This window comes from Pristis pectinata, chromosome 1, assembly GCF_009764475.1.
Source record: "Pristis pectinata isolate sPriPec2 chromosome 1, sPriPec2.1.pri, whole genome shotgun sequence".
Classification (NCBI taxonomy): Eukaryota; Metazoa; Chordata; class Chondrichthyes; order Rhinopristiformes; family Pristidae; genus Pristis; species Pristis pectinata.
The window spans coordinates 120,224,655-120,245,055 of record NC_067405.1 but is presented as its reverse complement, the minus strand read 5'-3'; the positions used below and the strand labels follow the sequence as shown (position 1 = coordinate 120,245,055).

The 20,401-nt window shown below is 41.1% G+C and overlaps 1 protein-coding gene across 3 annotated transcripts in view; it reads left to right on the top strand.

The window, feature by feature from the left end:
- The window catches only part of tecpr2 (tectonin beta-propeller repeat containing 2), an 81,633-nt gene that overhangs the window by 31,025 nt on the left and 30,207 nt on the right, over positions 1-20,401 (top strand). For all 3 annotated transcript variants that reach the window (XM_052022236.1, XM_052022243.1, XM_052022252.1), the window contains 8 exons: positions 2,273-2,725; positions 4,197-5,218; positions 5,512-5,695; positions 5,981-6,154; positions 11,061-11,241; positions 13,571-13,712; positions 16,902-17,142; positions 18,007-18,096. In XM_052022236.1, the coding sequence (XP_051878196.1) occupies positions 2,273-2,725; positions 4,197-5,218; positions 5,512-5,695; positions 5,981-6,154; positions 11,061-11,241; positions 13,571-13,712; positions 16,902-17,142; positions 18,007-18,096 (2,487 nt within the window). The remainder of the gene's footprint in view (positions 1-2,272; positions 2,726-4,196; positions 5,219-5,511; positions 5,696-5,980; positions 6,155-11,060; positions 11,242-13,570; positions 13,713-16,901; positions 17,143-18,006; positions 18,097-20,401) is intronic.

The following is a 20,401-nucleotide window of genomic DNA, read 5'->3' as shown; positions in this document are numbered from 1 at the left end:
GGGGCAACATTTTGGTCCATGGTCTAATGTTAATAAAGAACGACTGCTGAGTTGTAGGGGTCGGGTGCAGAAATTTGGCTGGCTAAAAATTTCAGAGGTTTTTTTGTCTGTTTTTATCACTCTCTCTCTCTCTCACACACACACACACACACACACACACACACACACACACACACACACACACACACACACACAATGAATTTTCACTTTTGTTTTTGAAACTAGATCAAGAATAGATTAATGGGGCAATAACTGGCTGGGATGGATTTGTCCTGCTTCCTGTGGACAAGACAGACCTGGGCAATTATTGGGTAGATGCCAGTGTTTGCAGCTGTGCTGGAACAGTTTGGCCAAGGGTGTGGCAAGTTCTGGAGCAAAAGCCCATTGGACTATTGCCAGAATGTTGTCAGGGCCCACAGCCTTTGCTGTATCCAATGCCTTTAGCTGTTTCTTGATAGCACGTGGAGTGAATTGAATTTGCTGAAGACTGACATCTATCAGGGATGGATCATCCACTTGGCACTTCTGGCTGAAGATTCTTGCAAATGCTTCAGCTTTCTCTTTTATTGCTGATGTGCTGGGCTCCCCCATCTCTGAGAGCCTCCTTCAGTGAATTGTTTAATTGTCCACCACTATTCACGACTGGATTTGGCAAGACCACAGAACTTGGATCCGAACCCTTTTGTTGTGGGATCGCTAAGCTCTGTCTATTGCATGATGTTTATTTGTTTGGCAAGCAAGTAGCCTTGTCTTGTAGCTTCACCATGTTGATCCCTCATTCTGAGGCATGTCTGGTGCTGCCCCTGGCATGCCCTCCTGCATTCTTCATTGAACCGAGGTTGATGCCCTGGTTTGATAGTGATGCAAGGTCATGAGGTTGCAGATTGTGGTTGAGTACAATTCTGCTGATGGCCCGCAGTGCCCCATGGACGCCCAGGTTTGAGTTGCTAGATCTGTTTGTAGTCTGCCCCATTTAGCATGGTGGTCCTGCCAACATGACACAAGGTGTATTTTAACTATGAAGACAGGATTTCATCTCCACAAGGATTCTACGGTGGTCACTCCTATGGACACCGTAATGGACAGATGCACCTGCGACGGGAAGATTGGTGAAGATGAGATCAAGTAGGTTTTTCCCTCATTGATTCCCTCACCACCTGCTGCAGACCCAATCTACCAGCAGGCCAGTAGTGCCACAAACACTTTTGGTGATGGATGTTGAAGTCCCCCATCCAAAATACCTTCTGCACCTTTACCACATAGCACTGCTATAGCAAAGAATGGCAATCAGCAGAAGGTTTCCTTGCCCAAGTTTAACCTGATGCTATGAGATTTCACGGCATCCAGAGTCAATGTTGAGGACTTCCAGAGCAGTTCCCTCCTGACTGTATAACACTGTGCCGCTGTTTCTGATAGGTCTGTCCCACTGGTGGGACAGGACATACCCAGGGATGGAGATGTTGTGTGGGACATTGACTGTAAGGGTTGATTCTGCAAGTATGACTATGTCAGGCTGTTTGTTTGGCTAATTTGTGTGATGGTAAGGAGAACTTTACAGGGTCAACAGGGCAGTTTTTGCCATTGTCGGCCCCAGTGCCAAGATCGATTCTGGGTGATCCATTTGGTTTTGTTTCTTTGTGGATTTATAGCAGTTTATTCCAACTGAATGGCTTGCTTGGCCTTTTCAGAGAGAACTTAAGACTCATCTGCATTGCTGTGGATCTTCCACTGAGTCCAGGGAATCTCTGGTGTATGACTGTATTTAACGTGGAGGAGGCATACATGATGACATTGAGAACCTTGGCTTTGTATTGGAGGGGTAAGACAGAGGCCCTGCATAAGCTACAGAAATAGTAGACACCTCACAAACTACCCACCCCTTCAGCCACCATCTTCTCAATCTGTGGAAGAGTCTGTGGTTCTCACATTGACCTCATGATCTACCTCAGAACCAACAAAGCCAGAGTGGAAATGAGCCATTCTTGATCCCACAGGACTGACTGAGAAGGCACTAAGGTTTAATATTAGACTTAACTTGAATTGCATATGGAGAATGGAATAGCGCTGGCTTCAATTTTTTTTAACTGTGTCTGTACTTATCATCTTATTCACAATAATGTGTCACTTTTAGGGAGCAGGGAATAAAAGAGAATTAGACAAAATAGTTTGTAGAAATTATTATGACCTTCCCAGCCCTCGAGCATCAGCCACATTTTGTATCACAGTTTTTAAAGCTGATGCAAATTTAATGCTTGTATAATTGTATTTTCAGGTGTAAAATCACAATTAAACTCCCTGCAGACAACCACCTGCAGTGAATCAGTTCAAGAAAGAAAAAGCTCAACTAACTCGAGAGACATGCAAAATGATGATAAAACTTCAGGACCTGGTGGTTTTGAGATGCAGCAGCCATCATCCTCTGAGCCTGCGCAATTGCCAAGTTTGAGTACCGAAAGTGATGGTGAGAGACGAGGAATGGATGAGACAACAGAAAGGAGATGTTCATTGACTAGTGAGCCCAGAAGCAGAAGCAGTTCTCTCAATAGTAGTATTAGTGTTTTTAGCCATGTAACCACTCCAGAACAGCAGGTAGGAACACTTTCCTCACCTGTGGCATTAACAAAGGTTCCAGAGTCTTTGGGAAGGTTTAGTGCAATGGACATGGAAGAATTCAATCAACAACTGGTCGTTGTTTCCGTAAAAAAGAAGAAAAAACGAAAGCAAGGTATTTTTCTTGTAACCTTTTGTTTTTATGCATTTGCTCCTCGGCTCAGCTTCCCTTCATGGCTTCCACAGTCTCTGTTTCCTAGTCATCAACTTCCTTTCCCTGGCAAAAGTCCAAGACTAAATTAGCCTGTTCACTTTTGGAATCATGCTGGACCCTAAAATCAGCTTTGCATTTCGTATCCATGTCATCAGAAAGGCCATCTATTTTCATTTCCGTATCTCACGTTTACCTCCTGACTTTTCCACCATTATCGTGGCTGCATTTTTTTTTGTACCCTCTAAACTTGTTCAAAACTCTTCTTCCCTTGCTCTAACTCCCTCCAAGCCTGTTGCTGATTTACCCTGTGCTCATTGGCCCACAGTGAACTTTAATCATGCAACACCTCAATTATAAAATGCACATTCCTGTTTTCAAATCCTTTGCTGGACTTGCCTGCACCTATCCCTAACCATCTCCAGTTCTGCAGGCCTCCAGGATACCTGCACTCTTCCTGTGGTTGCCTCTTGTTTGTACCTGAATTTAATCACTCCACCATTGGCCTAGGCCTTGAGTTCTGGAATTCCCTCCCTATGCTTTGCCTCCCTTTCCTCCTTCAAGATTCTTCTTAAAATTTGCACTTTTTTGCCACATTTATTGTCAAATTCTGTGTAACAATGCTGGTGTGAAGCACTCTGAGGCATTTTGCTGCATTAAAAATCCTGTTTAACATCCTAATTAATTTCAGGATTGTTGATGTAAATTACAACAAAGAAGCAGGATCATCGTGACTGTTTCCAAAATGAAACCTGAAACAAAATGGTGCTTAATTGTGATCATTCACACAAAGATATGAATTATGTCTAACAGGCGAACTAGTTTTGGGGAAGTGTGAAGTTATGGCATTGCGTTTTCTGTAGTACAACAGTTATGGCAGCCTTGATGCAGTGGACCGAAGAATCTCCTGTGCTGTGGGAAACTCAACAGTACAAATTGAAATGTAAATTTTAATAACTATTAAAATAGGAGAACTATTAATGTTTGTTCATGCCATAGTACAGTAGTGCAGCTAGTAGAGTTGATTCCTCACAGCTCCAGTGCCTGGGTTTAATCCTTGCCTCCGGTGCTGTCTGTATGGAGTTTGCACATTCTCAGTGATGATGTGCTCCAGTTCATTTCCACATCCCAAAGGTGTGTTGATTAGCAGAATAATCGGCCATTGTAAATCGCTGCTAAGGTGTGTCAATAGTAGAATCTGGGGTGAGTTGACGGAAATATTGGGGCAATGGTTACAGCATAAATTTGGTAGGGAATGAGATTACTCTGGGGCCATATTGGCCTCCTGTGTCAAAAAGAAATATTAAAAGAAATCGGGGAAAAAAAAAGCTATTTATTGATGTTAAATGTGATGACAAATTGTCCATAGATCTAGTTTTCTGATTTGCAGAAAGAATATCTTGTATCGATGATTGTATTTTATCTCTGCATGCAGCAAGTTTGGCATCAGAAGGCAGTCTCGTTAAACACGAAATTGACTATTCCAATAGCTCTCAAAGTTCGGAGCCAGCGCACTTGAGTGACTTTGCCATTGATGGTTCTGTAACCACAACTTGTGATTTGTCAGATCAACTGAGCTTGTTGAGCAGCAGCCTGGATCACTTGACCACAGATTCTCCTGAACAGGAGAGCCAAATTAGTATGGACTCTAATATTTTGCAGGATGTGGACAACTGCAACCTTTTCGGCTCAATGCAGCTTCCTGAATCTGTACCAACCCCACAGGAAGATCCTCTCCCCTTAGACTGTTTACCAGAATCTTTGAGGGAAACAAATACAACAAATAAAAATCTATATTCTTCCGATCATCCAACTTTTGCAGAATGTTCAGATCCTGTATCTTCTATGAAGTTAGAAAACTTAGACAATTACTGTGATCAAAATGATGAGCCCACCGACAAAGCTTCATTGTTGAATTGTTCTGAACCAGTAACAAGCCTGCAAGCAGATTTGGATGTAACAGTGATTGATGAAACCTACAACGGTGAGCCCTTAGAATTAAAATCTCAAGATGCAGAAACTAAGGTGTTGACTGGTACCCTGAATTTGCAAGAATCCTTAAGTGAAAGCTCGGAGACGTATTTGGATGAGCGACATGCACTACTAATGAGAATTCTTTCACCAGATAAAGATCTGAACAAACAAGAAACCAAAGAATGTTCCCAACTTTATGTTTTATACAATGAACCACATTTACTAGACCCGGCTGAAGGTACACAGACATTTGAGACTGTGGGCTCTACTGACAATGGTAGCTCTGAAAGGAAGAATGCCCAAGAACCATGTTTATCATCCAGCGATGAAGATGATATTTATGGTCATGGAATTCCTCATTCATTATCTGAAACCAGCGTGACTGAACTCTTTCACAGTCGTAATGTTGGAGAATCCCTAGGTGCAGTTTCCCAAGACTTGAAAAATTCTGCAGATGAAATGGAACTTTTAAAATCTGATCAGGTGAAGTACAAACTAATTTTGTTTTAAGTTGACAACTATCGTTGGGTCCAATTTCTTAAATTTTAATGTACTGCCTTGTTCTTTCTAAGCAGCTATCTTTTAACATATTGTTAAACAGTAACTTTAGCATAATGATCTTAACGTTTTTTTGTCTATCTTGAGTGAATCTAAATATGAAGATTATAAAATTTACACTTATTGAAATTGTCACACGCTTGGAAATGAGATTTTTAGGTCAGGGGTCTTGAAATACAGGTGTTTTTTGTTGACATGTTTCTTTACCATTTTGACAGTTTGCTGAGAGCTGGATGGGTTACTCTGGCCCTGGGTATAGTATCCTTAGCTTGGTAGTCTCTGAGAAGCACATCTGGTGTTTGGATTGCAAAGGTGGACTATACTGTAGCCCCTTTTTTGGTACAAGTCTGCGGTGGCAAAAGTTTGAAGATGGTGTCCAGCAGGTGGCAGTATCGCCTTCAGGTTAGTGAAATGTGGCATTTTCATTCCATTGTTCTGAATTTCTAGAATACTATGTTTAATAAATTCCAACTGACTTGTGCAGTTTCCTCCATACAATTTTGTACTTCTATTAGAATGCACAAGAACCATGCAGGATATGAAGAAAAAGTATAATTATGTAATGAACACAATTTTTGCACCTACTGTGTGTTTCATTTGCAAAATCAGTTCTAATTTGATGAATTGAAACATATTCTTGCTTTGATTTTTCCAGTCTTTAGACTATTTTAACTTTCCTATGTGCAGGTGTGTTACTATGGAAAATTGAACAAAAATCAAGCAAAGCATTTGCCTGTGGTAAAGTGACAATGAAGGGAAAGAGACATTGGTACGAGGCCTTGCCACATGCTGCTTATGTTGCTTTAAGTGATGACACTGCATGGATCATTCAAACCAATGGAGAGCTCTATTTGCAAACAGGTATTTAAGGAATAATATCTTAAAGCATAAAGTGAAAATATGCTTGCAGCAGAAAGTGTTCTTATAAGTGGGTGCAATTAAGATTTTTTTCCCACAAATAATATAATTGCACAGTTGATGAATTGTTTGTTGGATGTATTGACAAAAGGTTGATGCATTTTAGAAAAAAGCAGACCTTCATTTGTATATCCCAAAGTCTTACACAGCTGATACAGTATTTTTGAGGTGTTGTCACCACTGCAAAATAGGAAAATTGAAAAGTTAATGCTGGTAAAATGGAAACTTACCAGGTGTCATTGTATAAAATAGACAGGAGTGGTTATTTGGAGAGTTCTTTCAAAGATTGAATGTGCTGTATCATACTTTAGAAATCCACTGTATGCAGTATTTTGCTTGGGATCTGTATTTCCTTTCATAATGAGAGCTGAAATTATTTCAAATATAATTTGAAGCTTATTGGAAGCTTCAATGGTTCTTGCAAACAGCTTTTCAAGGAAATTTTAAAATCTTCTTTTGCACCCTCTGTTTATTTTTTTGTTTTAAAATGAACAGCACGTTTTGGAAAAGCAAGATTAAAGGAGCTGCCAAATTTCAGTGTGGTTCAGGATCAGTTTTTTAAATTGCTGCACAATTTTTAAGGAACACTACCTTTTAATGTAACAGTAATCCTAAAGTATTTTAAATAATAGTGCAAAAGAATAAGTTTGAATTTTTAAAAGCTTTTCAAGTTAAAAGATAATGTAATTTAAAATAAAACAACTTTCACATAGCAGCTATGGTTTTCTTTCCCTGTCTCTTTGCCATTGCCGCTTCTTTGCTCTTGAAGATACAAATTTTAATATACTTGTACATGTACCAGTTACAGCCCATGCTGAAACAAAGTGAGCCTACAGGAGTATTAGCCTGGTTATGACCAGCATCATCTTATAACCATGAGCATTTTTATATCAAAATCTTGATCAGGAACACTAGTTAATTTGGTTTTGCTTCCAAGCCTAAACTATTCGTACAAATGGTAAGGCCCATAGCACTGCTAGTGAATTCCATGCATTTTTTTTTTGTGTGTTCAGCTAGTTATGTAGAAAATTGCCAAAATGTGTATGTAGGGCATTTGATGTTTAAATTTTTGTCTTGAAGCTGCTATCAAGATTTAAGATCACTCACAAGAAGAAATGGCATTCATTCTTTCCCAAATCTGTACAGTCCAGTTCGTAGCGCAGAAGAACTTTTGTTAATTCACATTTTAAGAAAGCAGTTGTATTTGTGAATTATCATCAATTGAATAGTTCTAATTTGTTGCAACTTTTAGTGGTTTGCTGGGTAATTTTAGCTGCAGTGTTTGTCTCCTGAAGCAAACTTCAAATTAGCCATGTTGGCAGAAGTCAAAAAGAACATTTTATATGAGCATCACAAGTCTCCTGGTCCCTTTTTAATCAGCCCTGCAAACCTCTCGGCGATACCTTCAAGTTCCTCCAGTATACCCCATAGCCCTCAATGATTGTTGTTTACTCCTGCCAATGTCATTGCAACCAATAAATGTATTGTTAAAAACAGTCCTGACCACCTTTATTCTCCTCCACTTCCATCTCCCAACACACTTTGGATATGGGTGTCTCCAATCAGCCACACAGCAACCAGTCTTGATTAACTGGGAATCTCCTAGTTCCTCATCAACCCCACAATCTGATGTTGCATTTTCTTAAGTTTCATGCTAAGGGTTTCAAACCCACCCTGCTCCACTTATGCTGCAGTTTACAATGTTTTTCTGAGTTTAATTGGCTGCTAAGCTAATGCAGCCAAGTGAACTTAATGGAGACCTTGTTTAACTTGCCTCTTTACAAATATATATAAGGTAAAAGCAGTGTGTGTGATTTTGTTACTATTTAAAACTCCATGAAGGGAACATGGTGATCATGCCATCAACTTGCCCTTTACTGGAGTGATGCGTGGTTGCTACTTTTAAAGCTGTTATTCACATTAAAGCAGAATTTTGTGTGCCAGGTAGGAAACAAGACATCTCTGCAGAAGTTCAAGGTAGTGTCCAAGGCTCGACCATCTTCAGCTGCTTCATCAATGACCTTCCTTCATTTGGGTCAGAAGTAGAGATGTTTGCTGATTATAGCACAATATTCAGCACCATTTGTGACTTCTTAGATAATGAAGCAGTCCACATCCACATGCAGCAAGAATTGGACAATATCCAAGCTAGGGCTGATAAGTGGCAAGTAAAGTCATGATATCTAACAAGAGAAAATCCAGCTATTACCCCCTGACATTCAGTGGCATTGCCATCATTGAATCCCCCAGTATCAGTATCCTGGGGTTATCATTGACTAGAAACTGAACTGAAGTAGCCAAATACACAATGTGGCTACAAGAGCAGGTCAGAGGCTAGGAATCCTACAGGAAGTAACTCTCCTCCGAACTCCCCAAACCTGTCCACCTTCAATGGTCGTCAGGAGTGTGATGGAATGCTCTCCGCTTCCCTGGGTGAGTGCAGCTTCAACAACACTCCTCCAGAAGTTTGACACCATTCAGGACATAGCAACCTGCTTGATAGGCACGCCATCCACGACCATACACACACTCCAGCACCGGCTCACAGTAGCAACAGTTTATACCATCTTTGGGATGCGCTGCAGCAACTCACCAAGATTCCTTGGACAGCTCCAAACCCATGACCTCAACCATCGAGAAGGAAGACAGCAAAAGTGTGGGAGAAAACCACCACCTCCAGGCTGCGCAGCGTCCTAACTTGGAAATGTATGGCCGTTGCTTTACCATCACTCAGTCAAAATCCTGGAACTTTTCCCTCAACAGCATTGTTGAGAAATCTGTGCCTTAAGGACTACCACGGTTCAAGATGGCAGCTCATCACCACCTTCTGTGTGGAAACTAGGGATTGGCAATTAAATGCTGGCTCAGCCTGCAAAGCCCACATCCCTTGAATGAATGTATGTGTATATGTGTATATATATGTATGTGTGTGTGTGTGTGTATATATATTGAACACTTTTTAAAAATTACTCTGACAAACTTCTACAGATGTATAGTGGAAAGCATTCTGAGTGGTTGCGTCATGGCCTGGTATGGAAACTCCACTGCACAGGAATGCAAGAGGCTACGGAGAGTGGTGGATGCAGCCAGTTCCATTGTGGATACAGCTGTCCCACTATGGAGGACATCTACAAGAGGTAACGTCTCAGGAAGAGCCATCCGTCATTAGGGACCCCCACCATCCAGGCCATGCTGTCTTCTCGATTGCTGTCATTGGGCAGGAGGCACAAGAGCCTGAAGTCCCACACTTCAAGTTCAATCACAGCTTTTTCCCCACTGCCATCGGGTTCTTGAACAGAACTGGAGAAACCCTAACACTACCTCAGACTATATTTCTTTTCTCCCCCTCCCCCTCTTTTCTTTTCTCCCCCTCCCCCTCTTTTCTCCCCTTTTCTCCCCCTCCCCCTCTTTCCCCCCTCTTTTCTCCCCCTCCCCCTCTTTTCTCCCCCTCCCCCTCTTTTCTCCCCCTCCCCCCCCCCAACTTACACTGATGTCATTTATTTTGTTATGTAATTTAGGTTTGTTAACTTGTGTTTGTCATATTTGTAATGTACTGTGCTGTTTCTGCAAAAAGCTGATTTTCATGGCATTTATACCCTGTGTATGTATGCTTATGACAATAAACTTCAACATGTACTATAACATTTTAGTAAAAGTTACAAAGATTTAGAATGGGGATAGTAGAAATTACAGCAGGCCGTATAGAATACAAAACCTGAGATGTAATGATGTATCAGCATGATCTTACTGGCCATGAGGATGTTGTGAAGCATTGGGCATCTGCATAGGAAGGATGCTGAGAAAATAGATGATAGATTTCCTTTTCTCGCTTTTCTACACAAAAGCCTCCAAAAATTAAGATTTTCCTTACACATGACGGTCTGGGAGAATTTTTGTTGCACCTCATCTAGTGTTGCAGCACCCTTCCTATGCGGAGCCCTGTGCTTCACAAGGTTCTCGTGGCCTGTGAGATTATAAGTCTAGAGTGGGTTCAGTGCCTGTCGTAGTTAATGTGTGCAAGAAATCAGACACTTTTTCCCATACACTAACAGTAGAAAATAATGGAAAATTTATATATTCATTGCCAAACTACGTGGCACTTTGCTCTTTCACATTATTTTCCATGCAATATAAGCTAATATCTTGCACTGATCTTGCTTTCAGTTTCTCTTGAAGGTGACTGATTTTTTTTTAAAGTACAGATTGGATGCCATTGTGCATTTAGCTGGTTAAAAAAATTTCTCTGCTCTGGCAATGAATTGGGTGAAACTTCTGACTTCATACTCTCCTCCTCCTTCAACTTAACAAGGCTCGCTTTTGTCCCTATCCAAGATTTGAACTACTGAAACCATCATCATCCATCTCTGACTCAGTGTTGATGCTTTTGTTATTGATTTGTTTTGGTGATAAATCCACATTTGCTCTGTATATTCTTAAGTGGTATGAGGGTGTGTGTGTACAATTTCTCAGCAATGAAGGGAGGTATATTAGATACAATACTTTCTATATGACGTTAAGTTTTGTGTTTGCCCACGTAATTCATCGTACTTCTGAAAAAAAATGAATTACCTGTGAAATGCATTGTGATATTTAAGTGTTTTGAAAAGTGCCCATTATTCTTGTTTCTCACTCTTGCCTTACCCTATCTTTTATCTCGCTGTTCTTATTTTGTTTCTTTAACTATTTTGAGCTTGGCTTTTGTTTTGCTTTACAGATATTTAGCAAAAATTGCAGCTTGCAGTAGAAAGTACAAATCTAATCAGTCGCATTAAAACTTGTACAATTTCCTACAGTGGTACATTTAATATTGTATTCAGTTTAGATGTTCTTTGTGGTTCCTTATCTTGAGGCCTTAGTGCGGATCGTCCATGTGCCAGAGCAGTGAAGGTGGATTGCCCTTGTCCTTTAGTGCAAATTATTTCCAAGAATAATGTGGTATGGGCACTGACAGAACAGCGAACAATTCTCTTCAGAAAAGGCATCAGTAGTTTTTGTCCAGAAGGAGAGCAGTGGGTGTCTGATATTGTAAGGTAGGAAGATTTCTCTTTTGTTGTGATGTGCCTTTTTAGATGTTTTCTGAAAATTGTTTACATCCATTCTAAATTATTTTCATGATATTTGGTTTGCATACCAATATACTTTCACATTCATAATAAGTGAAGAATATTGAAGGTTAAACAATCTGTTGTTCAAAGCACACTCTTGGAAAAACTAGCCAAAGTTGGGCAACATCACCATGTTTTCTTGTCTAAAAAGTATTTGTCTTGAATGTGGCTGTCTACGACTTTTTTCCTCCAGTATTATTGGTACACTTTGTTTATTGCCCTTTAGATAAAATATTTCCCCTTTTGCATGGTTAAAGCATTTCGTAGTGATCCAGGGTATCTTTTAACAGCAGTTTTCCTTTTAACCTGGTCCAGAGAGACCAAACTCATATATCCTTGCTGTTGATTTTAGCTTGTGCTGCATTGACGATTGTCACTAGACTAGTCTATGTGAGTCATCGACTTGAAAAATAATTCACAGTAAAAATGTAAATCATGAGAGGAGTTTATTTGACACTTCAAAATAATAAGACTTTCATAGAAAATATAAAACAGCAGATGCTGGAGATCTGAAATAAAAGCAGAAAATACTTGGGAGCTTAGCTGTTCAGGCAGCATTTATGGGAAGGGAAAATGGTTAATTTTCTTTTGGGTAAAGACCTGAGAAAGCAAGTTGGTTTTAATTTGCAGAGAGGTTTGAGAGGAACAAAAGGAAATATCTATGATAGGTGAGGTTGGAGTTGCTATGCTGATGCACTATTTATGAAGTCATTTAGCTGAGAGATTAATGGGGACAGGTGGAGAAAAAGAAAACAAACCAGCTGTGAAATGCAGATCAGAGCAAGTTCAAAGAAATGAAACGTACAGGTAGGTTAACATGGGTGGCGTGGACTCGTTGGGCCGGAAGGGCCTGTTACTGTGCTGTATAAACAAACCAAAAGAATTCTGGAAATGCCCAACACATTAGGTAGTATCTATGGAAAGAGAAAAGCTGAGTTAATACAATAAATGGATGACCTTGCAACAGCTGGCCAGCTGTGATGCAAACAGAAAAGATAAATTACCTGAAGTTGCTGAATTCAGTCTTCAGACCCTTCAGTGTTCCCTGACAGAACATGATGTGCTATTTTTCCAAGCTACTGTGGAGCAGTGCAGGAGGCCACAGAGAGACAGACAGACAGACATTGGTGTAGGATGGAGAATTAAAATGGTGGACATCAGGAAGCACAGGATTGCTCATGTGGGCTGAACAAAGGTGCTCTGCAAAGGGCATCCAATTTTACATTTGGTTTCACCAGTGTAAAGGAGAGCACATCATGAACACTGAATGCAGTATACTCAATTCGAAGAACTGCAAGTGGATCACTGCCTCACTTGAAAGGACTATGTGGGAAAGGATGGGGCAAAGGAACATCTGCAGTTGCATGGGAAAATCCATGAGAAGGAAGTAATCAGTGAAGATTGAAAAACAGACCAGTGAGTTGTGAAAAGAATGTTGAGGGATTTTTCAACCATGGTAAGAGGGGAAGCTATGGTTAAGGAAGAGCTAAGACACCTCAAGAGTCACCCATGTGGAAAGTCTTATCACTGGTGTAGATACGACAGAAACCGAAGAAGTGAGAGAATGAAGAGAGTCCTTGCAGAAGGCAGGGTCGGAGGAAATGTAGTCAACAAGGAGGTTACAAGCTTGCAAAGGATGTTTGTTGTTAATCTAGTCCCTGACACAGAAATGGAAAGATCCAGAAAGGGGAGGAAAGAGTTGGAGACAGACTGTATGAAAGTGAGAGTAGGTAGAAACCGGCAGCAAAAGTAATGACATCTTTGAGTTCCAAATGAGTGCAGGAAATGGCACCAATGCAATCTTCAATGAACTAGAAAAGAAGTTGAGGGAAGGGGCCTGAAACACCTGTTCCACATATCCTTCAAAAAGTCTAGCATAGCTTGGACTCGTGTGAGTGCCCAAAACTACAGTTTTGATCTGAAGGGGAAGAAGAATGGAAAAAGTTTGTTCAATGTAAGAACAAGTTTGTCCATGTACAAGTGTGTGGATGGAGGAGAACGTGTTGGGCCTGAGGCACGCTGAGAGAACTCATTTACTACACCCAAAGGAATCTACAGAGAGCTTTGAGGAGTTTGTACTTAGATTGACTCTCAATATTTTATGCTCTACCCTGATGCTTATCAATGTGTTTTCATGGTCTTTATAGTATTTTCTTTCATAGGTTTTGATCGTTTCAAAGGTTGATAAAAATACAACAATTTTTAAACAAAAGATTGCATTTTAAAAATACATATTTTTGCTCCTTTTATATAGTGAAAGACAAATGCTGGAGTTGGTGTGTATAGCACTGGGAGACCAGCAGACAGTCTGGGCTTTAGACACAAATGGCAACCTCTGGTTCCGTACTGGCATATCTTCAAAGAAACCTCAAGGTGAAGATGAACACTGGTGGCAGGTAAGAACTTTGTCATATATATTTAAATATTTTCTGAGTAAGATAACAAAGTTGATATGGGCAATCAAAATTAAGCTTGAATTTATGAATATTGTGGACCTTTTTGACAATACATGGTATGAAATGGAGGGAAAATTATTTTTAAATGTTCTCAAATTATCTATAGTATCCAATAAACAGGTGTGTGAAGAACACTCTTTTAAACTAGAACTATATTCAATAAGTTAGCCTGGCATTTTATAAATGCTCCACCCCAGCCTCAGGTTTTCTTTCAGCAGTGACTCAGACTGCAAAATTTAGGCCTCCAGCACACCATCTTTCCGTCAATGGATTCCTATTTAGGTGTACTTTTTTAAGGATTTGCTCCACTGAGGGTGGAGGTAAACGGGTAGTGTGGCTATTCAGATTTTAAGTAATCTATTATCATGTAAATCTGAACATCAGCAATGCTCCAAAGTCGTCCTCTCACCAGGGATCTCTTGATGGAATTGGTTGGGGTTCTTTTAATTGAGGCACATCGAGAATTATGAAGTTTGGAGATTCCAAATGTGCTAACTCTATTACATCGCTATGTTCATCATTTGAGCATCTATTTTTCTAAAAGATTACATACTACAAAACTATTATATTCAGCTGTGAGTTAAAATGACAGCTAAACTCCGTAGCTAAAACTCAGCTATTATGCAGCTATTTTAAATCTAGGTAGCAGTGGGGCAAAAAGTGCTTAATATTGCAGCAAAATAATTATCTTTGATTTTGGTTGAATGGAGCTATAAAAGTTAGCTTCTAATTATTATCAATGTGTGGCGACTCACCGTCTAGTCGGGCGAACCAGCTCGGCAGTCGGGTCGCGCGGCGTCGGAGCGACGAGGCCCAAGATGGCGGCGGGCCTCGTCTTTCCGAGCGACGGGGAGAACCCGCGCGCGGGAAAGTCCTGATGACGTAGGACTTACGTCATTGCCGGTTTTTTTGGGCGGGAGTTTTTCTCCCTTAAAGGGCCCGCACAAGGCGGGAAAATAAACCAGTTCTGTTTGGCAATCCTCCGAGTAGAGTCTTGTTTTATTCCGCGGTAGCAACCGCTACATTGGTGACCCCGACGGTCCAAACGGCTTTTGGACCCGCGAAATGGACGACAGCGCAGCAGCCAACGCAGTGGCCCTCAAGCTGCCCACCTTTTGGACACTTCGGCCCAGCGTCTGGTTTGACCAGGCTGAAGCGCAATTCCACCTTCGGCAGATCACCTCCGACTCCACGAAGTACTACCATGTGGTTAGTTCTCTGGACCAGGAGACAGCCGCCCAGGTTGGAGACTTCATCCAGTCGCCTCCGGAGGCAGATAAGTACCCGGCTTTCAAAGATCTTTTGATCCGGACCTTCGGCCTCTCCCGTCGTGAGCGCGCCGCCCGCCTGCTTCATCTGGATGGCCTGGGGGACAGATCCCCATCCGCCCTAATGAATGAGATGCTGGCATTGGCCGAGGGACACAAGCCATGCCTGATGTTCGAACAGGCCTTCCTCGAACAGCTCCCCGATGACATCCACTTGTTGTTAGCTGATGCCGACTTCAGCAACCCCCGTGAGGTGGCCGCCCAGGCAGATGTCCTGTGGAGGGCCAAGCGCGAGAGCGGTTCGTCCGTCAGTCAAATCACCAGGCCGCGAGCCCAACGCCTGCCTCGCCCGGCCCCAGCAACTGAGCAGCCACGCCCCAGGAACGCAGACGACGACACGGGTGACCAGCTGTGCTTCTACCATCCTCAATCAAACGGGTTGGTGGAACGTTTTCACCGCCATCTAAAATCGGCCTTGATGGCCCGCCTGAAGGGTCCTAACTGGGTTGACGAGCTGCCTTGGGTCCTGCTCGGCATACGCACTGCCCCCAAAGAAGACCTCCGCACTTCGTCAGCTGAGCTTGTATACGGGGCGCCACTAGTTGTCCCCGGGGATTTCATACCTGCCCTTCAGGACCAAGGGGAACAACCCCCAGCAGTTCTACAAAGACTGCGCGAGAAGCTCGGCGCCTTGGCCCCGATTCCCGCCTCATGGCACGGTCAAGCCCCATCCTGCCAGCCTAAGGAACTACGGGACTGTAAGTTTGTTTTCGTTCGCAGGGGCACACCTCGGGCGCCATTGCAACGACCATATGAGGGACCGTTCTGAGTCATACGGAATAACGGATCCACTTTTATTTTGGACATTGGAGGCAGGGAACAGGTTTTCACGGCGGACCGCCTCAAACCGGCCCATTTGGATCTGCAACAGCCTGTCGAGGTTGCCACGCCACGACGCAGAGGCCGTCCCCCCTAAGCGGCAGCTGGCACAGCCCACGGACCTTGGGGACTGTCTCGCCGGTTCTGGGGGGGGTTGTGTGGCGACTCACCGTCTAGTCGGGCGAACCGGCTCGGCAGTCGGGTCGCGCGGCGTCGGAGCGACGAGGCCCAAGATGGCGGCGGGCCTAGTCTTTCCGAGCGACGGGGAGAACCCGCGCGCGGGAAAGTCCTGATGACGTAGGACTTACGTCATTGCTGGTTTTTTTGGGCGGGAGTTTTTCTCCCTTAAAGGGCCCGCACAAGGCGGGAAAATAAACCAGTTCTGTTTGGCAATCCTCCGAGTAGAGTCTTGTTTTATTCCGCGGTAGCAACCGCTACAAATGCAAGGTAACCATGAAGCAGCACAACTTTTGGAAAATATGGAGTGTCATAATTGATAATTTCATCACTTGATATGTAATTTTTGTGGTGCTTGATAGTACTCAATGTAGATGCTAATCAATATTAATGCAAGTCTCCAAGAAAATCTGATCCAACACACAGCAAGATGCTGTGGGGGTGTGTTTAAAATAAAATGTACACCATATTCTTTTAGCAATTGTCCCTTTTAAAAACGTGAATAAAGTAATGCATGTGGAATTTGATGTTTATCGAAAGCAGTGAAATGATAAATCTCCAAATAGTCTGAGAATTAGTCTTTCAGTTTTTCATTATGAATTGAATTACTATTACATGAAGAGTTTTTAGTTTTTTTTCTGCCCACTGTATTATCAAAAATGCAGAATTGAATCCTAACTTGTGGAAAGTGACAGCATGAGAAATGCTTCCGTGATGTTTTGAAAAATCTTTGCCAATAGAGAACCTAAATATAAAAGTATTCTTTTCAGAAATAGGATTTTTGAAGCATTTCTTCTGTTTATAGGTGAGCATTACAGATTATGTGGTCTTCGATCAGTGCAATATCTTCCAAACAATAATTCATGCAACACAGACTGTGGCAACAGTTGCTCAGGCACCAGTAGAAAAAGTAGCAGACAAACTGCGGGGTGTCTTATGGTCACAACAGTCTCCATCTCAGCCAAGTCTCATCAGTGTTAACAGTTGTGGTGTGTGGATTACATCGGGAAAAAACGAGTTCCATGTAGCAAAAGGAAATCTATTAGGTTAGTCAGTTTTTTGAAATATAAGTTCTGTTATAATTGACTTTGCCTTGTGGATGATTAAAACATTTGTGCAGGTTTTAAGGAAATAAAATTCAGCACGATTTTGAGAGAGAGACTTTTAGTTCGTCACGTTCATTGTGCTATCACTGTAATCTCATCCAATGCGCTATTCTTATCCAAAGAGGAAAGTAGATAGTCTTTGGTTTTCACAAGAAACACTTATGCAATGCAAGGTCCTTTTTCTTTGGTGTAACTCGGTGGTCTTGCTCACTTGCCAATAGATGGCTGGTTTATCCAAATAATAATCATAACATTTGTGATGAAGGCAATGTTGTATAGTACATAACCTGTGTAATAAAGTAAATATTCCAATTCTTAATAAAACTTTTAGAATGCTATGTCAGAGGAATGGTCAACTATACACCAAATATACTAAATCCAATTTGGCATTGGCTTAATATTTGAATAAACATCAGAATGAAAATGAATAAGTACCTACCCAGCTGTTTGGAAATATTGTGAACTTAAGAAAATTCATCTACTAAATTGCATACATAAATCTTAGTTGTGTGTGTAACAGTTTCTAATTAAAATGTATTAAGTAATATGTTCATGCATTGGAGTGAAGTGACTGTTAAATACATTAATTTTGAAGTTGAGAGTAATGAAGTGAAAATGCTCTGAAGTCCGGCTATTTTAGGCTGATAACATCAGAACTAAGTTATTTGATTTCTTATGGGCTAGTATTTGTCAATGTCCCTTACTATAATGTACTGGTGAGCATAAGTTTTTTAGTTACCAATACAAATGAAATTGGTCTTTCCATGTCAGTAAGATGTTAACAAATTTTAATTGCTTTTATAGCTACATATTGGAAATCAATTGTCCCACGAGGAACAGTATCAGCTATAAAATGGGCTTTTGTTGTGGCTTCCATGGCCCCTACTAAAAAAGGTTAGTAGTTGCCAGAACAATTCAGTTAATAGTGTTAACCTTGTTATGTTAGCTCTCTCATACTAAACGAGCTGCATCGTTGAGTGCCCTTTAGGATATCACTGTAGATCTGCCACTTCTGTTTTTTTTCAAACTTATGTGATTCCAAATTCTTCTGCATCAGCACACCTTGTAGAGTCCATTGCAAAAACTGGTATATTACAAGGAGGAGAAAGATTTGAAAAGGAAGTTTAAAAAAAAATCTGAAATGAAGCCAGGAAAATGCAATAATGCATAGATCTGTTGGCGACTTTAAAGAGAAGTTGGGTCTTCCTTTTGAATGCATCAGGAGTGAAAATGAATGGTCAGCATCCCATTTTTAAAGTATAGAACTGAAAGATTTAAAGAGGAAGGAAATTGGTAAGAAAGTAAAGTAACAATATTTTAGTAAAGAAATGCTACTAAAGAAGTTAAGGAAGGCAGAGTAGTAAGGGTTGCTGGAGGTTAAAAGAGGTGAGAGATGACTGCATGTGAAGAGGATGTTTCCTCTTGAGGGAGAATCTATAATTAAAGGTCACTGTTTTGGCAAAAGATATTGTCTATTTGAGATAAATGAACCCAAAGATCTTTCTGATGCTTATGAATCTTTGTAGTTCGGAGGATGGAAAGCCCTTGAATATTGTTAAGGCAGAGGTAGATCCTTGATAAGAGGGGTGAGGGGTTTAATGCAGAGTTGAGGTTAAAATCAGGTCAGCCGTGATCTTATTAATTTACAGAGCAGGCTTCAGGGGCCAAATGTCCTACTGCTACTAATTTCATTGTTTGTAGAAATAATGAGCTTGAAAATTGAAATCTCAAAGATTTAGTGATCTATATCCCAGACTTTTGAAAAAGATGGCCATGGAGATGATGGATATTCTGGTGGTGTTTTCCAAAATTTAATCAGTTCAGGAATGGTTCCTCCAGAATAGAGGGTAGAAAATGTGACGCCACTTTTTTTTAAACAAAAAAAAGGGGAAAGAGAAGAAACTGAGAGTGACTGACTTGCTTGTTAATCTGATGTCAGTAGTTGGGAAGATGTTGGAATCAATATTAAAGAGTACAGTTTCAAGCCAGATAGAAAATATGAATAGTTGAGCAGAATGAACATTGGATTCTTGAAAGAACATTGGATTCTTGGAGTTCTTTAAGAATATATTGAATAGAGAAGACTAGTGAGAACTAGTGAACATGGGGTATTTGGATTTTCAGAAGGCTTTCAATGAGGTCCTACGCAGGAGGCTGGTGAACAAGATTACAGCATGTGGAATTGGGGTAATATACCAGTGTGAATTGAAAATCAGTTAACAAAAACAGAGCAGGGAAAAACACGTCCTTCTCATGTTGGAAGGCAGTGAGTAGTCGGATACCAAAGGGATCAGTATTTGATTCCCAAATATTCGCAATCTAAATCGAAGATTTGTCCTAGATCTAAATCGAAGATTTGTCCTAGAGGACCAAATGTAATATTTTCAAGTTCACTGAAGATGCAGTGCTATATGAGTATGTGGATAGTGATCTGCTAATATTAGTCAGCACCAGGCAGCCAGCTGAAGATTCTCCCAAGGTCTTCTGGGCAATGGTCAGGGGTTCTTGTTTAGGCTATAGATTTTGGGCAATGTGGGATGTTGGTTGTTGGATTTGAGTACGAGAACAAGTGGCAGCAGATGGAGGCACTCTTGCTCTGGAAGAGAATGAGCAACCAGCAACCGGAGATCAGAGGGAAAGCTCGCATGGGGGAGAAGAACGTGGGGAAGAATAAGAGAATGGAAAGGGTGCTAAGAGAAAAAGTGATGAGTAAAAGAAGAGACTGAGGAAGGTATATCCTGGTTTTCATTCATATTGGGCCATCTTATCATTTGACTAAGACTTCACTCTTTCAATTTCATGTCATAGCCATCATTTAAAAAAAAATCTCTCAAGCATGCTCCACTCCTCAAATGGAGTGGAAGAAAATCCCTCCTCTACCCCAAGGCACTGCTTGAGAGAAGGTGACAATAATCATTTGTCAATAAGTATGGCATATTGTATAATCTGAGCTTTTATTTAATACTATTAGGCAATGTCTTTGAAAAGAGACTGAAGAAGGAGTGCAGTAAAAACTAGGAGAGGAAACTTACATAGGTAGTAACTGGGTATGGGGAAGAGCGGTGGTTGGTCATTTTCCTCACAGTAGAGTTTATAGAGGAACCATATGTGGGATGATGTATGTGATCTCAGCATCAATCAGGACTGATTTGGGTGAGCTTGGTGCTGAAGTTAGATGTTTTATTCCCAAACCTTGATT